This window comes from Vanessa tameamea, chromosome 24 (genome assembly GCF_037043105.1).
Source record: "Vanessa tameamea isolate UH-Manoa-2023 chromosome 24, ilVanTame1 primary haplotype, whole genome shotgun sequence".
NCBI lineage: Eukaryota > Metazoa > Arthropoda > Insecta > Lepidoptera > Nymphalidae > Vanessa > Vanessa tameamea.
Window position 1 is genome coordinate 8,632,746 of NC_087332.1, and position 22,894 is coordinate 8,655,639.

Sequence of the window (22,894 nt, forward strand, 5' to 3'; positions counted from 1 at the left end):
GTGGATCACGTCAACGTTAATTCTATAAACACCGCAAGTTACCAAAATACTTTAATACTTCATAACAATTGATGGGTTTCCCTATATAGTTTCCAATAGGATGTCCCATCAGATATATAGTATTACGGCTACTAGAGAATAGGTCACAAGTAGACCATAGATCTCGAAGTTCTGGGTTCAAGCGCCAGGTCGAACTAAAAAAAAATATTGGATTTTTCTGTCCAAAAATTCTAAGTAGCCCTAAGTTGGAAGTGTGTACACTCCCGTGCCTAGGTAAACACATAAAGCCGATGGTCCATCACCTGAACTCTTGTCGTTTCGGATTATGCGAGTGACTAAATAAAGAGTATGTACACTTGTGTTTGTTTGTTTATGTGTTGCGTAGTTAGCTGATCTCCCATAGGATTCGCCGCCGTGACCATAATCGGCCGAAAGACACTAATATAAAATAAAAACCTTTTTGAAATAGAACCTCCGTATAATGATCGTTGGACGACGGTTACCACATTTAACTTAGTAGTGTTTGCAACTGCGACCATTACGCTAACCAACGGTTCGTTCGGGCTCCTAATTACTGGTACGCGGTTATATTTTAACCGAATTATATTTTGGATGTTTTCGTTTATGTTTCATAATCGAATATTACTAGGGGTGGGTTCGGTCACAAAATTGTATTATTTAACCTTAACTTTTATTGTTTTATTACATTAGCCTGTAAATTTCCCACGGCTGGGCTAAGGCCTCCTCTCCCTTTGAGGAGAAGGTTTGGAGCATATTCCAACACGCTGCTCCAATAATATGGAAATACTCCAATAAATGGAATACACATGTGGCAGAATTTCGTTGAAATTAGACACATGCAGTTTTCCTCACGGTGTTTTCCTTCACCGCCGAGCGCGAGATGAATTATAAACACAAATTAAGCACATGAAATTCAGTGGTGCTTGCCTGAATCCGAAATCATCGGTTAAGATGTACGCGATCTAACCTCTGGGCCATCTCGGCTCATTGTTTTATTAATTTGATAAAATATGCCTAATTGTAAGTGATCGTCACCGCTCATGATACTGTAAGAAATATTAACCATGCATATATTGCTACTGGGCCGACAATCTTGGAAAAAAAGAAATCCCTTGTACCTATAGGTGCAGTTTCATTGAAAGTTCCCAAGCTCTCCCATTCTCCCATAAAATTAAAGTCTATCTTTACGTTTTGTATTTCTTATAGCATCATACCTAAGTTAATTTATTTAGATCTTTGTTGGACACGGTGTTTACCTATAATTAGCTTACCGTTCAGTAGTTTATAAGTTTGAAACTGTCACAGATGTATGTCATAGTTGGCAAACCCAATAGAAGAAGAAAAATGTACCTACTTATTTTTTAAATATAGACCTATTTGTAAAAATCTTTCTTAAACTTTCGTTTCTTATAAAATCGATGAAATCGTAAATAATATCCTCAAACTTCGAGAACCCTTTTTACCTCTTTAGGGATGTATTCAATGAAACGAATATTCCTTCATCTTTTAGAATACAACATTTACAAAGTTTAAGAATTAAGGGATCTTTCTTTTGTAAACTTCAATGCCTATTATTTTCATCAGTTAGCGTAGAAATAAAAATAACCTTATTTTTTTACCCATTTAGGTTTTAAACGAAATCTTACCCAGGATCGCTGGTCCGAAATTAAATTAGTGAGTTTAATTGGGGTTTTTATTCAGATAGAAAAATACCACATTTTTGATTATAGATAAATAAAGACCAAATCGAGAAGAAACTGAAAATGTATCACTTTTGAACAAATAACGGGAACAGTCTGCTGAAATTAGCTTCAAGCTTTTTAATGGTGATAGCATTAGCAGTGGCGTAGCTAGGTGGGCAAGGGCCCGATGCATAGAAAAAGAATCGGACCCTCACCCCTTCTTTCCACCCCCACTTTAACTTATATTGCATTATATTGGATAAAAAAATCTTGTGAGTGGCGAGTTAGCTGACCCGCTCTTTTCAAAGCTTAGGTTGGAGGGCCCCCTGAGCTCCGGGGTCCTGCTGCACTGCACCACCTGGACCTAATGGCTAAAGCTCATAAGAGTTGGTGGGTGCGCCAAAGGCCACCTGATGTTAAATGGCCACCACTGTCCATAAACATTGGCACTTTAAGAAATATTCACCCTTCCTTAGATCGCCAATATGCCACCAACCTCGATAACTAAGATATTATGTCCCTTGTGCCTGTTATTACACTGGCTTACTTACCCTTTAAACCGAAACACAAAAATACTAAGTATTGCTGTTTCGCGCTAGTATACCTCATGAGTAGGTGGTATCTACCCAGGCGGACTTGCAAAAAGCCTTCCAAGTAAAAAGTTGAGGATCGCCTAGGATCCAAATGATGACGATGACCTATGATGACGACCTAGTAATTAGTATGCGATATTTTTAATGAGCTACTGTTCTAAAACTTACATTTATATATAATATTTATATCAAATCACATTATACTTTATTCCAGTAGGCTTTTACAAGTACCTTTGAATCGTCATTTAACAAACTATTTAAAGTAAAGCTACCACCGGTTCGGAATGTAGATTCTACCGAGAAGAACCGGTAAGAAACTCGTTAAAAAGTTAAATACAATTATATATGTATGTTGTCTCCTGCCTGGAAGTCAACAAGCATTAACTCCACGCTTTTTTATCATCTATATAATCTTGTATCGAATAATATGCCCTCTTTACCGATGTATTTTTTACAAATGACTTGAATCTATGAAACGGCAAAGTTAAAAATGTCTGCGGAATTTTATTATAGAAACGGATATTTATATAAATAGTATGTTAACAAATATCAGTTAGGCGCCCGATTCTCTTAACCGCACCGGTTCCATATGCTCCTAGCTACACCACTGTTACCTTCCCTTCCCCTCAGAGCCAGCAACATCAGACATAATAACTATTCTATAGCGATTAGACCCAGGAGATGCTATCATCTAAGAAATTGATATTGAGATATTTTATATAAACTTCAGCACACAAATGTTATTGAACATCTGAATGAAAATTTGATGAACGTTTTCTGGGATCCTGTTGTTACAACGTATAAATTGTCCTACAAAAGAAATACTAAACCTGTATTCGAGTAACGGAAATAAACAGTAACGGAAATCTTTTTCGTTAAACAATAGTATAACATAAAAAAAAATAAAAAAACATTTATATTTTTGAGGACGTACATCACGTTACAAAATATTGTAATTATATTTACATAATTTTTCTTCTAATGATGGCCCTGTTATAAATAATATTAACTTATTTATAACGGTTGCATTACACCAAATAAAAACGCCACAAGACATTATATTTGGGAATTAACTAGCTATTTTCACCAGGTGAGCCGTGGCCTCATCTTTTTCTTACCGTAATTGAAAGCCGATCACTCACCTATTTAACAATACGAGGCCTCCAAAGTATTTTATCATGTAAAGTTTTACTAAGGTTTTTTGTCGTGTCAATGTCTAAATAATACAGTTGTTTTTACACCTCTTCCATTTAAAGTAGTATTGGATATATTACTCCGTTTTCAAAAGTAAGCTATTGGTACTAAGCACGTGTACTTTGTTAGAGAGAGAAAACTGTTCACACCGCCATATGTCACATTTATTAATTAGGTTGTAGGTCATCAACAAAGGTACAATCTCTTGTTAATAACCTAGCAAATGACGCAAGTCATAAGTAAGTGGACCAAGAATAGATCCCTGAGGTAGCCCTACATTTAATTGAGCCCTAAGCGATCTATTGCCATTTACATCAATCTTCTCAATTTGTTTTCTCAGATATATCAGAATAATGAAAGAAATACTTCTTTGATGCTGTAATAGCGTAATTTTCTTATCAGTGTTTACTGTAACACATAATCGAAGGCCTTAGATAAGTCACAAAATAATCCTAAAGCATATTTCGACTCCCGCAGGCTACAAAACATTAATTCAAATGTCTTTTAACATTTTACCTCATTAATAAATAAATAAATATTGGGCAACATCACATACATTACTCTGACCCCAAAGTAGCTAAAGCACTTGTGTTATGGAAAATCAGAAGTAACGACGGTACCACAAACACCCAGACCCAAGACAACATAGAAAACTAATGAACTTTTTCTACATCGACTCGGCCGGAAATCGAACCCGAGACCTCGAAGTGGCGTACCCATGAAAACCGGTGTACACACTACTCGACCACGGAGGTCGTCCATTACATTATACATTACATGACTTTAGTCAGACCTAGGTCCAAGCCATTTTTAATCAAGTATAAATAAAACACATTTTTGTTTTCGATAATTTAATATCTAACATAAACAATAAATGTATTCAAAAAAATGAAATAACATTCGGAAAGCGTTTAGATTAAGATACATACAAAAATACTATTATAAATGCAACAGTCAAGGAATGTCCATTTAATGCAACCGAAGGACACTTTAGCTCAGAACAGAGAATCATGTGAAAATGGTATACAATGATACAATATATAAAAGATAGTTACTTTCCTCGCATATTTCACTTTTCACATTAAAAAACTTATGATCTTCTTCTTCTTCCTCTTCATCATCATCATCATAGCCATAACCACCATCACCATCATCACCATCCACATAACGTATTCATTTTACGTTTTTTAAAACATTCCATACCAATATATTTATTATTGTCAATAATAAGTATTTATTTAAAATTAAAAGATGGTGCCGAGGATAGTCTACACATTAAATTACAAAGCGATAATGCTACATACCATTTCTTATTAACTCTCTATTCTAAGTAATACTTAATCAACTAAGTCATATTCTATGAATATTTTTCCCGCCTAAATGATACATTTTGGTCACAGATAATATTGCGAAGAGTTAAATAGCATTGCACTTCGATTAATAATAAAGTGTTTTAAAAATAAAACAGATATATAAAAATTTTAAACAAGTCTTCATAAGTTTATACTTATTAAGTTTTTATACAATCATTAAACCTTATAATAAACCTACATTAACATTTGATTTGATTTTGTGTCATTAAGATTATTAATATGCAAGATTATTACTTGTGCGCTTTTTTATGCTGCATCTGAAATTAAAACAATATTATGTCAGAATTGTTCTCTTCAATAGTAACTATCGCCTTAGAAATGCCCCCCAACAAAACACGTGATCACTCTCAAATCTTAGATTAGAATTAATTCAAACATTAATGAACTCAACTCACATCTATTCCTTCTTCTCGTCTTTGATCTCCTTGGGATTGTTCTTCCAGATGTAATAAGTGATGGAGCTTGCATATGCGAGCCACGCGAGGTAAGGTAGCATCAGCAATCCAGCGGTTTTGTTGACGTGAGCGAAGCTTGCTGCTGTAGCGACGGCCGCACCACTCAACACGGATATCTCGATGAATGCCTGTTATAACAACAAATACAAAGTTATATAACAAGATACAAACAAACAGCCGTACTCAGTATTGTTGTGTTCCGGTTTGAAGGGTGAGTGAACCAGTGCAACTACAGGCACAAGGGACGTAATATCTTGGTCCCCAACGTTGGTGGCGCATTGGTGATGTAAGGAATGGTTAATATTTCTTACAACGCCATCGCCTACCGATATCATAAAAAAAAAAAAAAACTTAACAAGACCGTTTAGTTTCCATTTGCTGAATTTGTGTTTACAGATCTACATGTCCAATCAAAATCTGCAATATATTCTGTTGCTAGGTAAAAACAATTTTTATCTAGCAACAGAAAACTAAGTGGACTATGTTATGGATAAATTAATCTACAGACACTCTTATAAAAGTTATTATTAACTATGTGTTACATTTTTTTCTTTTTTTGTTTATAGGTAGGCAGACTGATAAATAAACCACATGATGGTAATTGGTCAACATCACCTATAGACATTTTTAGTGTTGACACTGTAAAAAATATTAATCATCCCTTACAACACTAATGTGACCCCAATCTTGGGAACTAAGATGTTATGTCCCTTGTGCCTGTAGTAACAATGACTGACTCACCCTTCAAACCGGAAGACATCTGGTGTTTGGTGTTAGCATATGTGATGAGAGCCCTAAATTGTTATGCATATTATTTCTTTCTTAGTGTTTCTGTAAGATGAAACATTTCTGCATAAAATGGTCTCTTACAGATAAATTATAGTGCGCTTAAAGATCAAAGATTATAATAGTGTAAAATCTTACCAATTTAAAATCTTTAAGACCAAAGAAAATAGGGGTCCATCCCCAATTAAGGAGAAGTTGTCCTCCATACAAGGACAAGGGTAAAACTGCATCATCTATAAAAAAATGTAAATTAATGAAGAAAATTATTTATTGGTACTCATCACACTATACAACTATAAACCAAAAATAACAACAGCCGATTTAAAGAAAAAGACATAACCACTACAATACAACTGACCAAAACTGGACCTACTGCCAGTTTCTGAATTTATGAACAAAGTTATAACGAATCCAACTAAATCATATTACATTCATTGGTTATCGATAACGTCATCAGGTGAAACTGACCAATGACAAAACGGTTTTAATTGAAATGAGTTTCTTTGAGTTTGATCAGCGTTTCAAAATCTGGCAGTTAGAGTAACAAAATTCTAGACTACATGTATGGTTTTAAGACTTCTTTTTCAACTGCCTCAAGGATAAACAGCTTATTTTGCTTTAAAAAATCCCACCTTTAAATCCTCCACATTCCTCATAAACCAAATATGAAGCGTAACCCATTCCACTGTAAAGCACCGTCCAAGCTGGTCCAAACACCCATTTAGGTGGGTTCCATGATGGTTTCTTCAATGTGTCGTACCAAGCCTTTTCGCTTTCCTTACGGATCTGACCCGCAAAGTAAATACCATTGGCCCAGCCACCTGCATTGGGGAGAATGATGGAACCGAGAGCTGCCCAATTAGCCATTGTGATGTCACTGTAAAATAAAATATTATATGTATATAATATTAATTCAAATCCTTATATAAATAAATCGATATGTATTATTGTTATTGTCCTGTTTTTATATATTGTGGTCAGCATCATAGATAGGGCCCAGCCAGGCGGCTGCCGTCACACAAACAAATCTCATTAAATCTTTACCCATATACAATCCATAATCATATTGACGCTTGAAAGTAAATTTTTAGTAAACTTAATTGAGGAAAATAATTTTAAATTTCCATAAGTACTAGCAGATAGCCAATGAAGAGAATTCTGGGTTTTTGTTTTTGTCAAAATCAATGTTAGTTTACAATTATTTAGACAAGTAATCCTATAGCAATTGAAAAGCTATGAAAATAGCATTTTTTTCATTCCCATTGTTTGTTATTACCAACAAACTCTCATACACAAAGGTGCAGTTTATCAAATTTCTAGAATATATCAATAATTTTTTATTAATATAAGCTCTTATAAGCATTTTAATATTAGATGTTCTGAATATGAATAGTGATATCATAGAATTAAATTAATTGTAAAGCTAACAACATTTAAAAACATATATTGTACCGAGAAAGAATTGGCAAGTAACTCTATAATTTCTGTTTATCTCAAATTAAATCATAATCAACTAAATAAAGGTTTTCCATTAAGGGCGCTTGATCTTTGAAATGCAAAAAAAAAATACACGTAGGAGAGATATTTGCGAATTTTTTTTTTTATTTGTAAGGTCTATCGACCCCATTATGTATGGAATATGACATCATTCAAATGACCGCCACGGCTTCGGTTGGTGGCGCGCACACGAAAGGTCCAATTTTCGATGACTCTGGCGCACAAATCGGGCTGTATTTGATCGATGGCGTGGCGTATGTTGACTTTGAGGGCATCGGTGGTTTGCGGCTTGTTGGCATAGACCTGCGACTTAAGAAAACCCCACAAGAAAAAGTCCAGCGGGGTCAAATCGCACGATCTCGGTGGCCAGTTCACGTCGCCTCCGCGCGAGATGACCATGTCCAGAAATTGCTCGTGCAGAACTTCCATCGTAGCGTGTGCTGTGTGGCACGTAGCGCCGTCCTGTTGAAACCACATGTTGTCCAGATCCATATTCTCGATTTCAGGCCAAAAGAAGTTGGTTATCATCGACCGGTATCGCTCACCATTGACGGTGACGGCCACACCATTATCGTTTTCGAAAAAATACGGACCAATCACGCCTCCGGCCCAAAATCCGCACCAAACAGTCACTTTCTGCGGGTGCATTGCCACTTGGTGAACCTCGTGTGGATTGGTCTCGTCCCAAATACGGCAATTTTGCTTGTTGACATAGCCATTCATCCAAAAATGCGCCTCGTCGCTGAAGATGATTTTTTTGCCAAAATCGGCGTCAACTTCCAACTGCTCTAATGCCCAGTCAGCGAACACACGGCGCTGTCTATGGTCATTAACCTTGAGCTCTTGGGTCAGCTGGATCTTGTACGGGTGCAGGCTCAAGTACTCGAGGACACTGTCGCGCGCAGCGGCGATATTCTCGGCAGATCTCGCGTTACGTTGACGCACGGGAACCGGCTGATTGTTAACTGACCCGGTTGACTCGAATTTGTCCACCAATCGACGGATAGTCGACTCGGCAGGACGATCATCGCGACCGTAAAACGGGCGAAGTGCGCGGAACGTTGCTCGAACTGAAGACCCATTTTCATAAAACAATTTTATGATTTGCACGTGCTGCTCGACACTGTAACCTGCCATGGTGGTTTGGGAGGACGGAATTAATATAACACACTGCATTTGACAGCTGTCACTCAAACAACATGGCCGCAATCAGCTGTCAAAGTTCAAGCGTCCCTATTGGAAAACCCCTTACAATTAGATTTATCAAATGTTATCTAAAATCTATGCAGTTGAGTTAATTACACTTAGTCATGAGTATGTTTATTCCCTATATTAAAGTTTAAAGCATTGCAATTACTCATTATGTTATAAGTAAATATTACATCATAACCAATGATTAAAATTTCGAGCCCAGCATACACCACTGAATTGTAATGTGCTTAATTACTGCTTATAATAAAAAAAATATTTATTAAAAAAAAATTGTGAGGAAAACTCCATGTGTGTTATTTAATTGAAATTCTGTCACATGTGTAGCCAAAGGGAGATGAAGTCTCAGCCTAGCAGTGGGACGTTTATAAATTATTACTTTACTTTACTTTTATAAATATTAAACCAAAAAAAATTGTTAATTAAAAAAATACATACTTATTCAAGTAGGCTCTTAGAAGTGTTTTTTAATATCATTTTACAAGACTATATTAAATGTAACACCACCTGTAAGCCACCAATCAGACATTCTGATTTACCTGCTTACACCAAGAAGGACCAACCAGAAACTCAGTAGTTTTCAGTTCTTTTTTACAAATTAATTTACACATCTATGTATCAAATTAAAACAAGTAAGTTTATGTACCTACAGTGCTTGAAAATTCAAAGATTCGAACATCTATATAATCTTGTACCGAGAAATATACCTAATTTATTGATGTTTATTAAATATAAGATTTAAATGACAGTTTAAAGGAGAATTTTATACTATTTTCCAGAATGGCCAAGCAACTTATAAATATATTATTTTATTCATCCCAGTTTAATATTAAATGCTAGATCATAATCTAGATATAAGTATGAAGTATTGGTTATATTTATCAATCTTAAATTTCCATGTTACATAATAATAAAATGGCTTATCACAGGTTATCATAACAAAATGATCAATTACATGTCCGATAGCTGTTGATATATCTAGAATAAAATTGAATTTAGAAGTATTAATTTATGAATAAATTTTAACTTTCAAATTGTTTTTTTTTTAAACATCTTACGGAAATAGTTATGTTACTGGTGAAAACTTTTTTTTTATATATGTTATGTGAATTGATGATTTTAGTTTTTATTAATTTACTGAGTTGGAAAATATAATTTTAAGTAAGCTATTTATATATCTAATCAGTCTCTTTTTATACATGAATATATATCAACTTATTTTTTGTAGTTTTGCTCATCAAGGAGAGAAAAACTACATAAAATACATACTAATAAGAATACATAATACATAACTAAATAAGAAATCTATAAGGAAAATCTTCAAAAGTAAAGTTTCGCTTAATTTTGTAACTATATGAATATTTCGAATATACTACCTTGTGAATTTAAAGTATTCCTGCACACTTTCCATTTTGTCTTAAGGTGAATAAAATTCGACATATACTAATTTCTTATTCGCCCAATTAATCTTATCTAAATAGTCAGTAGATAATTAAATTCAAATTCATTATTTCGTATGGTAATAATGAGCAAATATGTTTTAAACGATTTTAGACAACTACTTACCAAAAATTATAACGTAAAGGACACTTAACAAATTAACATTGATGATGTAATTCTATCTACACTTATAAAATTATAATAAAAATCAGTATTTGTCGAGTAGAATAATAATCACCTATTCGTCGAATTGTAAAATATATTATTACCTAGTATTGACCCAACAATGAAGCTACGTTGCTTGAGAATAAACAAGAAATCTTTTATGTACTTACAGGTAACTTTTTACTAAATATCCCACGAACAGAAAACAGAATGCAGACTATGAATGTAAAAAAATCTTGTGAAAATAGAAAACTTACGGTGAAATCACCGGTGTGAATATAACTGTATTCAATTGAAAAGTAGCTAGTTCTACACAAAATCGTCTTTAACATTGACTCCTCTACTTATCTGTATTATATTTGGGACATCGTGACTTAAACGTTCCGAACAACGCAGAAATAAATTTTAAATTACGTGACCTTATCAATTCCTTAAAAAGTGTCTTAAACGGTTTCTTTAAAATACATCAGAACCTTATGAACACGATTAAAATGACACGATATTGAACGTTTTTTTTACTTTGACTAGTTTTCAATGTTATTTAAATATTAATGTTCCTATACAATAATATAATATTTATAAATTATATTATATATACGCATACTTATATGTATATAGAGGAATTAACAAGCAACTGAGTGGTTATCTCTTATTATACCTATATAATATTTGACATCACGAATATTTGAAGTCGAGCAACGATATATATAACAGCAACACGTAGAACTGTCATTTTATTGTTCAAATTCAACTTGCTATTTAATATTTACTAACAAACAAAACAAACATGAATACTGGTATCGGCAGTTGATAACCTGCTTTTATTTACAAAAGTGATATCATTATTTGATATTTGGTCACTAGTATTGTTTGATTTAATCTTTAAGAACCACGTCGTAACTTAACCTAAACTTTTATTATATTCCGATAAGGTAATTTTTTATTTACTTCTATCTAATGAGTACCGAATTTATGCATTTACTCTTTTTTCAATGTTACTTTACACCAAATTCTTTAGTAATTATTATTCTAGAGGTTTTATTAGACGTTAAACCGATATATGTATATTAATTACCGAGATTAGGTCCGCCGGCGAGTCTTCTTCTGTAATCTAATATCCAAATTGGGGTTAATTAAAATCTTTTTTAACTTTAAAATTAATCTTTGTTAACTGGCATCAAATTAGTGCTTGTTAAAGATACATTGAAGGTAGTTTTGTTGTTACACTAGCTGACCATTCAAATAAATAAAATTCCTGTGTATTGGATACAGAAACATAAATTATTGCTAATTAGTAGACTATTCGTTTTAGGTGGCTTCATAGCTTTACAATTACATAAATAAAAGTATACTTTTTTGATACCAAAATTATGATGTGACATCCTTGTGAGTGAGTTTTCTAGAATATGCAATAATAGTAATAGGCCCCTCAGTAAGGGTAAAATTCTTACAAAGCGACCCCGTCCCACTTCCCCCTTGGTATGGAATTTTCCAAAAGTACTTACTGACTTAAATCTACTTCGCCAAACTATGCTAAATTTAAAGTCAGTCAGACTATGATGAGTCAGAAGTAGGATGGTTTGCTTTTATATACATATATAAATTTTTATTCTAATTGATTTATTCTGATGTTATAATGATGATGAACAAATGAACATAGTTATGAATAATGGATTCAGCCACAAAAACTTACATTTGAGAAAATTTGCATTTCAGTAAAAATGAATATATCAAAATAACAAGATCATAAATTTTAGAAAAATAAGTTATTTAATGCTTTGGATATTTGCTGTATAATAAAGTTGATGATGATGTATTAAAATTGTTTATGAAAATTGCTCAAAAAGAAGTTTTATGAGACTGTTTTTTTTAATTTCCAAATTCAAAGTTTCTCTTTTCAGTTAAATCAAGATGATAAACTGGAATGCAATTGGTGCAATGATCCTGCCTAACATTGGTGGGTGGGCTGGAGCTATAACCATGACTGGTGAAGTTCGTTCAGCCAATGGAACATCCTGGTACGAATCAATTAACAAGCCCAGCTGGAATCCACCAAACTGGGTGTTTGGTCCTGCGTGGACAGCTCTGTATACTGGAATGGGATATGCATCCTATATGGTTTATGATGACTGTGGTGGATTTACAGGTTTGCTTTTCTTTATAATAAATTTAATTTATAATTAAAAATTCACTCTATATTTGTTCAAAATTATAAGCTGTAATTGTGGTATATCCCTCAGGGTTTAAATCTTCTCATTTATGACTGGATAAACCAGCAATACACATTACTGTTCCTGTTGATTGTAGTGTGATGCCACTGGCAATAATAGACAAACTTTTGAATTGTGTTAAAAAAAATTAACTGCAACTTAATATGATGTTGCCTTACTGATTTGGCCACGTTGACCATTAATCAAGCGAAACTAGCCAACTATACAGGATATGTTACAGTACAGAGACACAGGTGCCACCTCTATTCCCCCACTCTTATAATCCAATGGAATGGCAAATCAGACAAGACTGAAAGACTTCAGACACAGGATTAATGTTTTTATGGCCTATTTCGCTAGTTTTAGACCCCTATTATAAGAAAAAATAAAAATAGGCCGACCCCCTCCCCCCCGTCTTTTATATTTATTACATAACCATCTAAAGGAAAAAATGAATACATGTTTGGTTTATTTTAATGTTTATTTTTCAAACAATTTTTTGTTTATTTGTAATGTCAAAGATACTAATAATCTTTATTTTTTGGCCCGTCCGTTGTTATGGAAATGGAAATATCGTTTTAAACGCGTCCGAGCGAACGTCGGCAATCGCGAGGTGCCCGCGCTTTTTCAAGTAATTTTAACTTTGCGCCTTTTTTTGATCTTACGTAAGAACTATCGAGACACCTTGTATGAAAACATAAGACATGGTCGGCCCCCCTCCCCCCATAAATCGTCTTACGTAATAAATGAATGGGCCCTTACAAGTTTTCCCAGGCAGGGAGTGTATATACTTACAGCTTCTAGACTCCAGGCTCTAGAGACTTTCCATGAGAAAACCCAATTACTTTTTATCTTGAATATTGATTCAATTTGTATATTATTATTTAAACAACTTTTTTTTTTAATAACAGATGATGCATTAATACCCTTGGCATTGTTTGGTGGTCATTTGTTAATAAATTGGACATGGACACCAGTCTTCTTCAAGTTTCATCAGATTGGTTTGGTAAATATGACCTTTATTATCTATGAAGGTTCAATAAAACTATTTTTGCTAGCCACAGCGGCGTTTATTAAATAGGCTAGCTAAGTTTTAACTAAAGACAAATTTTCATAGAAAATGTTTGCATACATTTTAAACTCATTATTTTATTATTGGCTTTATTAAAACTATATTATAAAATATAAACAGGTGAGGTTTTGGGGAAAAATCAAACTAATATATATATATATATATATATATATATATATATATATATATATAAATGTACCATTTATTATTATTTTGCTGGATTTTTAACCAAGTGATTTACATATGATCCTATAAATTTCAATTTAATTTATAAGGATGATGGCTTTACTTTTTTTGTTTCAGGCTTTAATTCACATGTTCGTATTGGACGCCGCTGCAACTGCTTGTACACTGAGCTTCTTCAGGATTAACAAGAAAACACTATATTTCATGGCCCCCTATTTGTGTTGGCTTACATTTGCCACCTGCCTTAATTATTCCATCTGGCAACTTAACAAAGATGACAGCAAAAACAAATAGACGTTGAATATTTTCTTTACATGATAACTAATAGATGGAACTTGGAAAATCGGGACTTTCTCTACAATTATAAATAAACTTCGATTGTTTCCGTACAAAGTTAAATAATATTATGGTAAATGTTTTATTTTCATGAAATATTGATATGAACTTTGAACTTGAAAGGGTTCAATAGATTAAGTATATAAAATATTTCTTAAATATTGTTATCACAAAATGTGTAGGTTTGTTATTTTTATAAGAGTCTACCATTGTTTACAAGTACATCAATGTTGCTATGTTTTTGTATTGATTTATATAAATAAATAATTTAAAAAATATGTTTAAATATAATTTATAATATCCCTCATTTTTTTAATCTTTGCTATTTTTAATTTACTATGGAGTGCAGATTTATCGACTTAACAAAATACAGATTACAAAAAAATACAAGCAGTGACATGAAATATTCTGCAATTATAAATAATTAAAGTTCCTCGATTACTGTTTAATAATTTTCATAGGATTTCCGACCCACTTAAATACGTTCTCATAAAAATTGAATACAATTATAAACGTACGCAGGAAGTTAAAATAAATATTCTTCGTATTCAGCCCGACAACATTGTCTTATTTGTTTGTCGTGGTGAGTTAACTATAAAGAGTAACTACTGAGTTTCCTGCCGGTTCATCTCGGTAGAATCTGCATTCCGAACCGAAGGTACCACACCTTCCCAATATAGTTTATTAAATGACGATTCAAGTGCTGATAAATGCCTCCTTGAAAAAAATGTATCTTTGATTTTGGTTTATTGAATAAAGATGAAGATTGAGTGCACACAGCGCATCCTATCCTTAAATTATAATTTCATGACCTCTTTTTATCTTTCTTAGTGCACATTTAAAATACGAAACAAAGATTTTCTCTCTTGTAATTTTTCTTGTATTGATTTTTTTTTATTCGAACATTTTAAGAAATCGTAAAATTATTTCATTTTATACATTCTAAATATGAAGGACATTATTATAAATAAAATGTTGATTTTTTTCTGTAAATTTATTATTTACACATAAAGTAACGGTTTCATTTCATTCGTTTCAGTTTGTTCAGCTCCCCTTGCTGAATAGACGCGTCTTTGTATATCTGTTTGACCTTGTCCTTACGTACGTTGTCACTGAAATAAAAAAAAAATTAACGTCTTCTCTTTTAAAATACAATCGACATATTTATTTTAAAATTAATAAAGTGATAGATGAAAGTAAAATTAAAAATTGGAATTTAAATCCGTTTGAATTGTACTGACGCATACAATATTTTTTTTAAAAGTAAATTAGCCTTAAATCTCAAATTTTGCAACATTGGTAACGAAAGTTTTTTTTTAAATACATATTTTAGTTTGGGCAGATGTCAGATACCCTATCTATTTGTACCTTTGACAATGTATTATCAAAATTTTATGATGATTAGGTGATGTCAAAGCGTAACAAACAAACTCGATTTCGCTTTTATAACATTATTTAGGAAATAAAGGTAACGTCACTAACCTCTGAATCTTTTGTCGTATCTTCACAGATGCGATGTACGCCTTATCTCGTCGTATCTCTCTGAGAGCTCCCTTCATTTCTTTCTTGTACTTGCCCTGTAATCTCGCCCTATCGGCGTTCTCTTTGGAAAGTTTAGAACTCTTACTGCCAGTAAATCTGTAAAGGAAAGTTAAGTTTACCCATTTCGGAAAATAAATCTCTTAAAATCCTATAAAAACTATATGATGCGTTCATTTACCACAGAATAAAAGATATTTTTTTGCAAGATTGAAGTGTTGGCCGATTACCACCAAACCGAAAAAAGAGCAATACAGATCAAATAAAATAAAATCTTGAACATTTGAATTATGATTTTACACCATAACTTAAATTTAAAACTACCGTCAGTTTGGAATGTAGGCGAGCGAATCCCATAACGAAGTATTTGTCTGTCTGTCTGTCTCTCTCTGTTGCTCTCATTCGCACTCAAAGACTTAGTAACTTAGACTTTCAGTATGTAAAAAATGTATGAATACTTACACATCTTGAATATCAGGTTCGTAAAGCCTCAACGCCTTCGGTTTTACTTTTTCTCTAGACATCTGCGTGTATGTCTTAACTTCCAACGTCTGTTTCATATACGTTAGTACTTCTGAAATCTTCTTCGATACTTTTTTCGGATACAGATCCAAATCTACACGCCGTAATAACTGTATATGTGGTTCAAAAATCGCTTCTAAAGCTTCAATTTCTATGTAATTATCGAAAAATTCCTTTAACATTAACATGGCTGTTAATAAGCAGCGTATTTTTAAGCTGTCATCGATTTCAGTCGCTGCCAAGTCCTTAGCCGCCATTTTGCGTTCGGCTGTCATTTTTGAACAATCGCGTTCCAAAATCAAAATTTTCGCGCTCTTGTGCAAACGGAATGGAGGGACGACTTGTACTGGATTTAGAACACAAGTATTCGCACACAAAAATATAACACCCCTCAGAAAATTTACTGCAGCTGGAACATACCTTTTTGAAAGAACTGTATATTCTAATATAAGGGACACTATAAAAAACCCTCTAGAAACTGAGTAAGCGTCTGTAAACCTAGCCAATGTCAATATATCCGACATGAAAATCAAAGATGGCGTCACGACAGGATGCCGGAAATCTGACGTAGGATATAACGAAGACACTAGCTTAAAAAATATAAGCGTATTTAAATCTGGAACTTTTTTAGTATTGCGCTTGTAAGCATCATATTTTTCCTTTAATAATTCGACTAAAAACTTTTTCGTCGAGACTTTGTTGATGTGAATAAGGTCGTAGAAAAACGGCACTAGTCTATCGAAGATAAGAAACGATTTTATTATTTCCCCTTCTTCTGAGATATTCGAAAATACGTCGTGTGTATATTGCAATAAGTGTGCAAATAGTCTGCTCAACAATTCTTTGTTATTCACTGATAAACCTGGATCGTAACTTTTTATTAGTTTCTGTAAAGCGATCGTGTGTTGAGATGGCGTTTTCCCTGTTAATAACTCCTGAAAATATAAAATACTTTTAATAATCATTTAAATAAAAGAAATGCATATTAATACCCAGTTTTAATATACCTACATAAATCTAGACACGGTTTAAAATTTGATCCAATTCTAAAATAAAATTCTTGTCCATACTTTTATTAACGTTTTTGAAAATTAATATTTTAAGACAACAAAATAATAATTTTGTTTTAATAATAGCCCAAAGATTATATGGGAAGTGCGTGATTTTTATTTTAAGAAACGAGACAGCACCGTAAGACTAAGGAGTCTCTATTCATATAGGCTAAACTACCTATAGCCTATTCCAATGGAAGTAGGAAAAAAGATAAACAAACCTTAGATTTACGTATTTCATGCTATTTGCTAATAACTCCGCTATATTGTGCACTACTAAGAGTTTATAATTAATATACCTTTATTTGTAATACTTATTTCCACTTTAATTTTACTTCCAAAATTCCGATAACAGTTTCGTCGACGTTCAAAACGCTATTTTTTCGCAAATCCACAGTGAATATCATAGATTAATCTCTCTCTACAAATGATATCGCGTCAATTGCTGTCAAATATTGTTTATTTGGCTTTTTTCCTGTTATGGTTGGAATAGAGTATAGAAAATACCTCGCTGGGAGAGACGGGTCAAAAGTCGTACCCATAATAAGATTATACAGTTATTTTTAACTTGTCATATTAAAAAATTTAAAGATAATGTCAAAAGAAATTTGATAAATAAATCGTAGTCATTAACACAAGATTATAAAAGACTAGCTGTGCCCGCGACTTCGTGCGCGTTATTTGAATTTAAGTTATTTGGATATTGTAGCGTGATTTTATTTTTATTCTATATATAATTCTAAAATAATAGTAGCCTAAGTTACTCCTTATTACACCCGCTATCTGCCAGTGAAAGTTCCGTCGAAATCGGTTGAGTCGTTCCAGAGATTACCCGGAACAAACAGACAGACAGACAGACAAAACTTGTAAAAAGTGTTATTTTGGTATATGTACCGTGTATACATACATATGCATTTAGTAAAAATGGCTTATTTTAATATTACAAACAGACACTCCAATTTTATTACATGTATAGAAGATAAAAACACTCTAACTTGTTGATTAAAAAGTGCTTTTGGGAGCCTACTATTGAAGAATATTTTGATTTTTGAATCGAACATTTACAACAAACTAAATTAGATTTGGACATACCTTTAATTTATCTCCTTCAACAGATTTTAATTCGAAGAAAGAACCAATTTTTTCATCACTATCTTCAATATCATCGAATTCGTCCGATTCGTCTGTTCCTTTTAAGTCGTTTAGGTTATTTAAATTAGTATCATCATCAGAACCGTCTTTAGAATCATCCGATGATTCTTCATCTTCGTCTTCATCATCATCATCATCGTCCGACATATTTTTATCATCATTTGAACTATTTAATTTAATAATTTTACTTTCAGAAGTATGTAATGATTCTTTTTCTATATACGAATTCACTGTACTTTTTTTATTACTATCTATACGAGAGGCAGCATCTTCATCAGAATTAGAACTATGCTTTCTCTTTAATCCTGTACTTTCATTGAGATTTTTAATACTTTTCTTGGTTGTAACTTTTTCATTTCGCTTCTCTGTTTCTTGTTCTGATTCACTTTCATCAGACGTCTCTTCATCGGAGTCCTCACTTTTATTAACTTCACTTTTTTCATCAGTGTTTTCATCCTTCTCTGCTTTAATATCGTCTTCATCGCTTTCTTCTTCACCTTCTTCTTCAGACGTATCAGATACACCATCCTCGAATATTTTTTTCGAGTTGGGAACTATAAATAAATTTTTGATTATTGGTTTGTGGTGTTGAATGATTTTTGAAAATATTTACAAACATACAATTTGCAATCAGAAAATACACCTTGCTCATTACTGGAGCGATACTTCTCATTTTAGAGCTAACTTTTGCTTCTATTCAACGCAGTTCCTGTACCACATGAACTAAATTACAAGCAGACGTGAAAACTCTGACTGTGGACTAATTCTTTAGGCGATTTTATATTCTTAAATCTATTTATTATATGATCAATATGATTATATATACCTGAATAGTCCTTCAGAACGTGTTCTGGTACCAGAGGTTTCCCATCCTTATCATATGCTAACATAAATTCCTTTTCATCCTCTAGTTCGAAATTATCATCTAAATCGTCGGCAGATCTAAAAAAAAATGCCAGAAATGAACCTTCCTTTCGTTACTTGAACTTTTAATATTACTTTGATTGATTTGTCTATTCTTTTTTGACATAGCTATAATTGACACACAATCCCAATAACTACTTCTGAGTATAATCCATTCGCTATCAAAACGGGATGAAACCTTGTCAAAGTCAATCCAAATATCTGGAACCAAGTAGCGTTAGCAAAAAGTTCAAAATCCGACAATGACAAAACCAAATCTACTTTGAATATTACAAAAGAAACAATGTTTATAATATATAAAACACATCAAAGACTAAAGGAGTTTATACCTAAGCGTTAAAATAAATAAATTAAATAATTTTAAAACAATTGGAACGAAATTGCTTTCGCTTTATATTATGTATTAAATAACACAATTAAATAAAAAAAACATTTGTGAACAATGAAATGACAAGAAATAAAATTGTTATAAGTTAAAAATAATCTTATATCAAACCGTTTATAATAGAAAGAGACAGGGCGAAAGAGAATGAGACGGAAACGTCATCGGGACGGGACATAAAGTTTATTCCTCACGCGACAATTTCGACCAGTTCACTTAACTGCAAATCGCGTAAAAGAACTTCGTTCCAAAAAAAGAAAAAAAATTTACTTATACAAAATTTAGCTTCACTTTCAAACAATATATATATTCACCTGTGTTTTGGGGTTTTAGCATTCTTGGGAGCGGTCACGTCTTCCTCGGAAATCATTCTCAATTCTCTTTGCCGCTCTAATTCCTCTATTTTCTTTCTTTCTTCTTCATCTTGCTTCTCTTTACTCTTAAGACCATCTGATGGCTAAAAAACAATATTATAAAGGTAAAAAAACTATAAATGTCCCTTTGAGGTTAGGAGTTTATTCCACTAATGCTGCTCCAATGATTAGTTTTTAAACATAATTTCATTGGAATCATCTCGACATTCTTAACAACGATGTTTTTTAAATATATGTATTGTTATCTTAATGATACCACTGATTCTGGAACTACTTTTCTGGAGTTCCCTTGAAAATAGAACAGGGATTTTTTTAAGCATTGACACATTAGACCCTCTTATTTCAGAGAAAGCAAGTAAAAAATTGTATCATAGGATAAGCAAAATTAGATGATTATTTGCATTAGTAAATTTAAAGTTAAGCAGACTAAACCATCAAAATCACATGAAAAAGTGAAGTCCAGTCACAAGAAACATAAAATCTTAGCTCGCATCAGAATCCGTTAACTTAAAGCAACAATGTCTATGAGCTGTAGAGAGCACTTACCATTAGGTAACCAATTTACAACTCCCGGTAAAGAGCAACAGTTGCGTAACAGAGAGAATGAAATAGAATGAATCTCTAAACTATTCTAACTTATGAGTTATTGAATGTTAAAAAAAATAACATTAAACAGAAAAGGTAAAAAAATAAATAAACAAACTTACTGTGCCGCGCTTCTCAAACCTCAGCTCTCTCATCATCCTATCATAATCCTGTCCTTTTTCTGCTTTACTTAACAATTTATCAATCAACGATTCCTCTTGGACCTTTTGCTTCTTAAAAACAACTGGCTGTAAATCTTTCCATTCACTATCTAACTTCTCTGTTAGATCAAGAGTTTGCTCTTTCTCCTTCTGCTTCTCCGCTTTTCTCTTCTTTGATTCAGCAATGAGCTGTTCAATTAGGTCTTTATGTGATTTGGCCCCATCTTTTGACTCTGCTTTTGATAAGACTCCTCCGCCGAAATGGCCTTCTGATACGAAATCATCTAAAAATATTTGTTCATTGTTAATATATTATTAGATTAATCTTTGCAAGAGTAAGATTTATATGTATAATATATGCAATTTATAAAAGAGAAAAGCTAAGACCTTCATCATTCCTGTCCGGAAAACACAAGATATATTTTTTATGTTTATTATTAAATCTATAAGTGGCCAATGTATTAATCAACATTAAATAGGTGGAAGTCACATAACATGTTTGTCTGTGTGGGTCGGATGTGGGTCCCACACACACAGACAAAAGTCTCCTCTACCATGATGAGATGGTTTGAATCTTAAGCTACATATGTGTTTATAACATGATATAATCTAAAGATTGACATATTGCCGACATTGTCATGTGTTTGTGATGTAGCCTTTAAGTGTACTTATGTATAATTTTAATGTTTGCTAATATTAATAAAATACTCAAACTCACTATCTAAGCCTCCAAACTGCTTATCTTCATCTTCATCATCTGATGATTTTGGATCATCAAACTTTTCTATTTGTTCTAATGTCTGACCTCTAAGGACACAAAAAAATATAGAGTAACAAATCAACAATTTATACTGGAAATTTGTATGTCTAGGATGAAAATTATAAGTAATCTTTTAATACATGTTGTCTGAATTGAGGAAAATAGTTTAAATAATCGCCTGTCACTAATTATTTCAGTACCAACCTACAACAAGACTTTACAAACTATAACTGGATTTTTCTTTTCTAGGGCCACAATGGGCTACCTGGTTTTAAGTGGTCACCTCTGTGGACATTAACACTGTAACAAATATTAGTAAATTCTTTTAAAATTAATGTGCCATCAACCTTGGGAGCTAAGATGTTATATCCCTTGTGCCACCTTAACCTGGGTCACTCATCCTTCAAACTGGAATACAACAATATTAAATATTGCTCTTTGGCGATAAGATAAGTGGATGGTGCTACCCAAATGGGCTTGCACCAAGATATATCCCACTATCTTATATTAAAGCATTTTCTGAATACCTGTGTGTCAATATCTCATCATCAGCGAGGTTGTAAATACTCTTCTTACTATGCTGCTTAACCCGCTCAGCTGCAAACCTCGCTATCATTCGATCCTCTGCAGATATCTGGTTATTCTTTTCTCCAATACGTCGATCGATAAATGTGTTCGTTTTGTTTATTAATTTCATTTCTGTACCCAAAGTTTCTTTCCTCTAAAACAAAGGTTTATGTATGTTGAAAATAAGTTGTATTTTTAATAGTTAAGAGTAACATTTTGTATATTTGTTGTAAGTTAATATACGATAGTTTATTTATTCTTTCGACTCATAAATGTAAATAAAAAGAACAGTTATTACCTTTTGTATAGCTTTTGCTCGCGCAACGCCGGGCAATCCCCTATCATGTTTAGATTTCTTTCCTAAAACTTTTAGTTTCTCCTTATTTATATGAACTTCGAATGGATTCAATTTTTTCTTATTTGCTTCGGCTTTTTTCTTATTATGAACTCTATCTGCTAATCCTGCATTTCTCTTATTCTTTACTTTAGCCATTTTCTTTTAAATTTTGTATAAAAAAGAATATAATATATATTTTTTTAGGTTAATCATTCGTCAACAAATAGAATACACATGGCTTTGACAAGAATCAAGATTGACAATGACAGTAATTCTTGCTAAGACCAATATCGTTCGCTAAGTTGCGTTTATTGACTATC

The 22,894-nt window shown here is 32.7% G+C and overlaps 3 protein-coding genes across 5 annotated transcripts; 1 reads left to right on the forward strand and 2 right to left on the reverse strand.

Annotated features, from left to right (window-relative positions):
• Positions 1 to 4,324: 4,324 nt before the first annotated feature.
• Positions 4,325 to 10,742, reverse strand: LOC113399588 (translocator protein). Of its 3 annotated transcripts, none has more exons than XM_026638748.2 (5): positions 10,586 to 10,742; positions 6,737 to 6,981; positions 6,243 to 6,337; positions 5,259 to 5,446; positions 4,325 to 5,120 (listed from the first exon to the last, which is right to left on the reverse strand). In XM_026638748.2, exons 2-4 carry the CDS (start codon positions 6,969 to 6,971, stop codon positions 5,261 to 5,263), a joined length of 516 nt encoding a protein of 171 aa, XP_026494533.1. In that variant the 5' UTR covers positions 6,972 to 6,981; positions 10,586 to 10,742; the 3' UTR covers positions 4,325 to 5,120; positions 5,259 to 5,260. The 3 variants fall into 3 exon arrangements, with proteins under 3 accessions (XP_026494533.1, XP_026494532.1, XP_064074850.1); XM_026638747.2 differs by lacking the exon at positions 10,586 to 10,742 and adding an exon at positions 10,187 to 10,341; XM_064218780.1 differs by lacking the exon at positions 10,586 to 10,742 and adding an exon at positions 10,187 to 10,341 and having other exon boundaries at positions 4,325 to 5,114; positions 5,250 to 5,446.
• A 394-nt stretch (positions 10,743 to 11,136) lies between these two features.
• On the forward strand, positions 11,137 to 14,288 carry LOC113399589 (translocator protein-like). Its single transcript, XM_026638750.2, has 4 exons — positions 11,137 to 11,347; positions 12,317 to 12,561; positions 13,537 to 13,631; positions 14,001 to 14,288. Exons 2-4 carry the CDS (start codon positions 12,327 to 12,329, stop codon positions 14,175 to 14,177), a joined length of 507 nt encoding a protein of 168 aa, XP_026494535.2. The 5' UTR covers positions 11,137 to 11,347; positions 12,317 to 12,326; the 3' UTR covers positions 14,178 to 14,288.
• An 889-nt stretch (positions 14,289 to 15,177) lies between these two features.
• Positions 15,178 to 22,823, reverse strand: LOC113399583 (nucleolar protein 14). The gene is made up of 10 exons (XM_026638740.2): positions 22,536 to 22,823; positions 22,198 to 22,391; positions 21,629 to 21,717; positions 20,872 to 21,194; positions 20,105 to 20,247; positions 19,311 to 19,426; positions 18,425 to 19,038; positions 16,221 to 17,215; positions 15,702 to 15,857; positions 15,178 to 15,331 (listed from the first exon to the last, which is right to left on the reverse strand). Exons 1-10 carry the CDS (start codon positions 22,728 to 22,730, stop codon positions 15,241 to 15,243), a joined length of 2,916 nt encoding a protein of 971 aa, XP_026494525.2. The 5' UTR covers positions 22,731 to 22,823; the 3' UTR covers positions 15,178 to 15,240.
• Between the last annotated feature and the right edge of the window lie 71 nt (positions 22,824 to 22,894).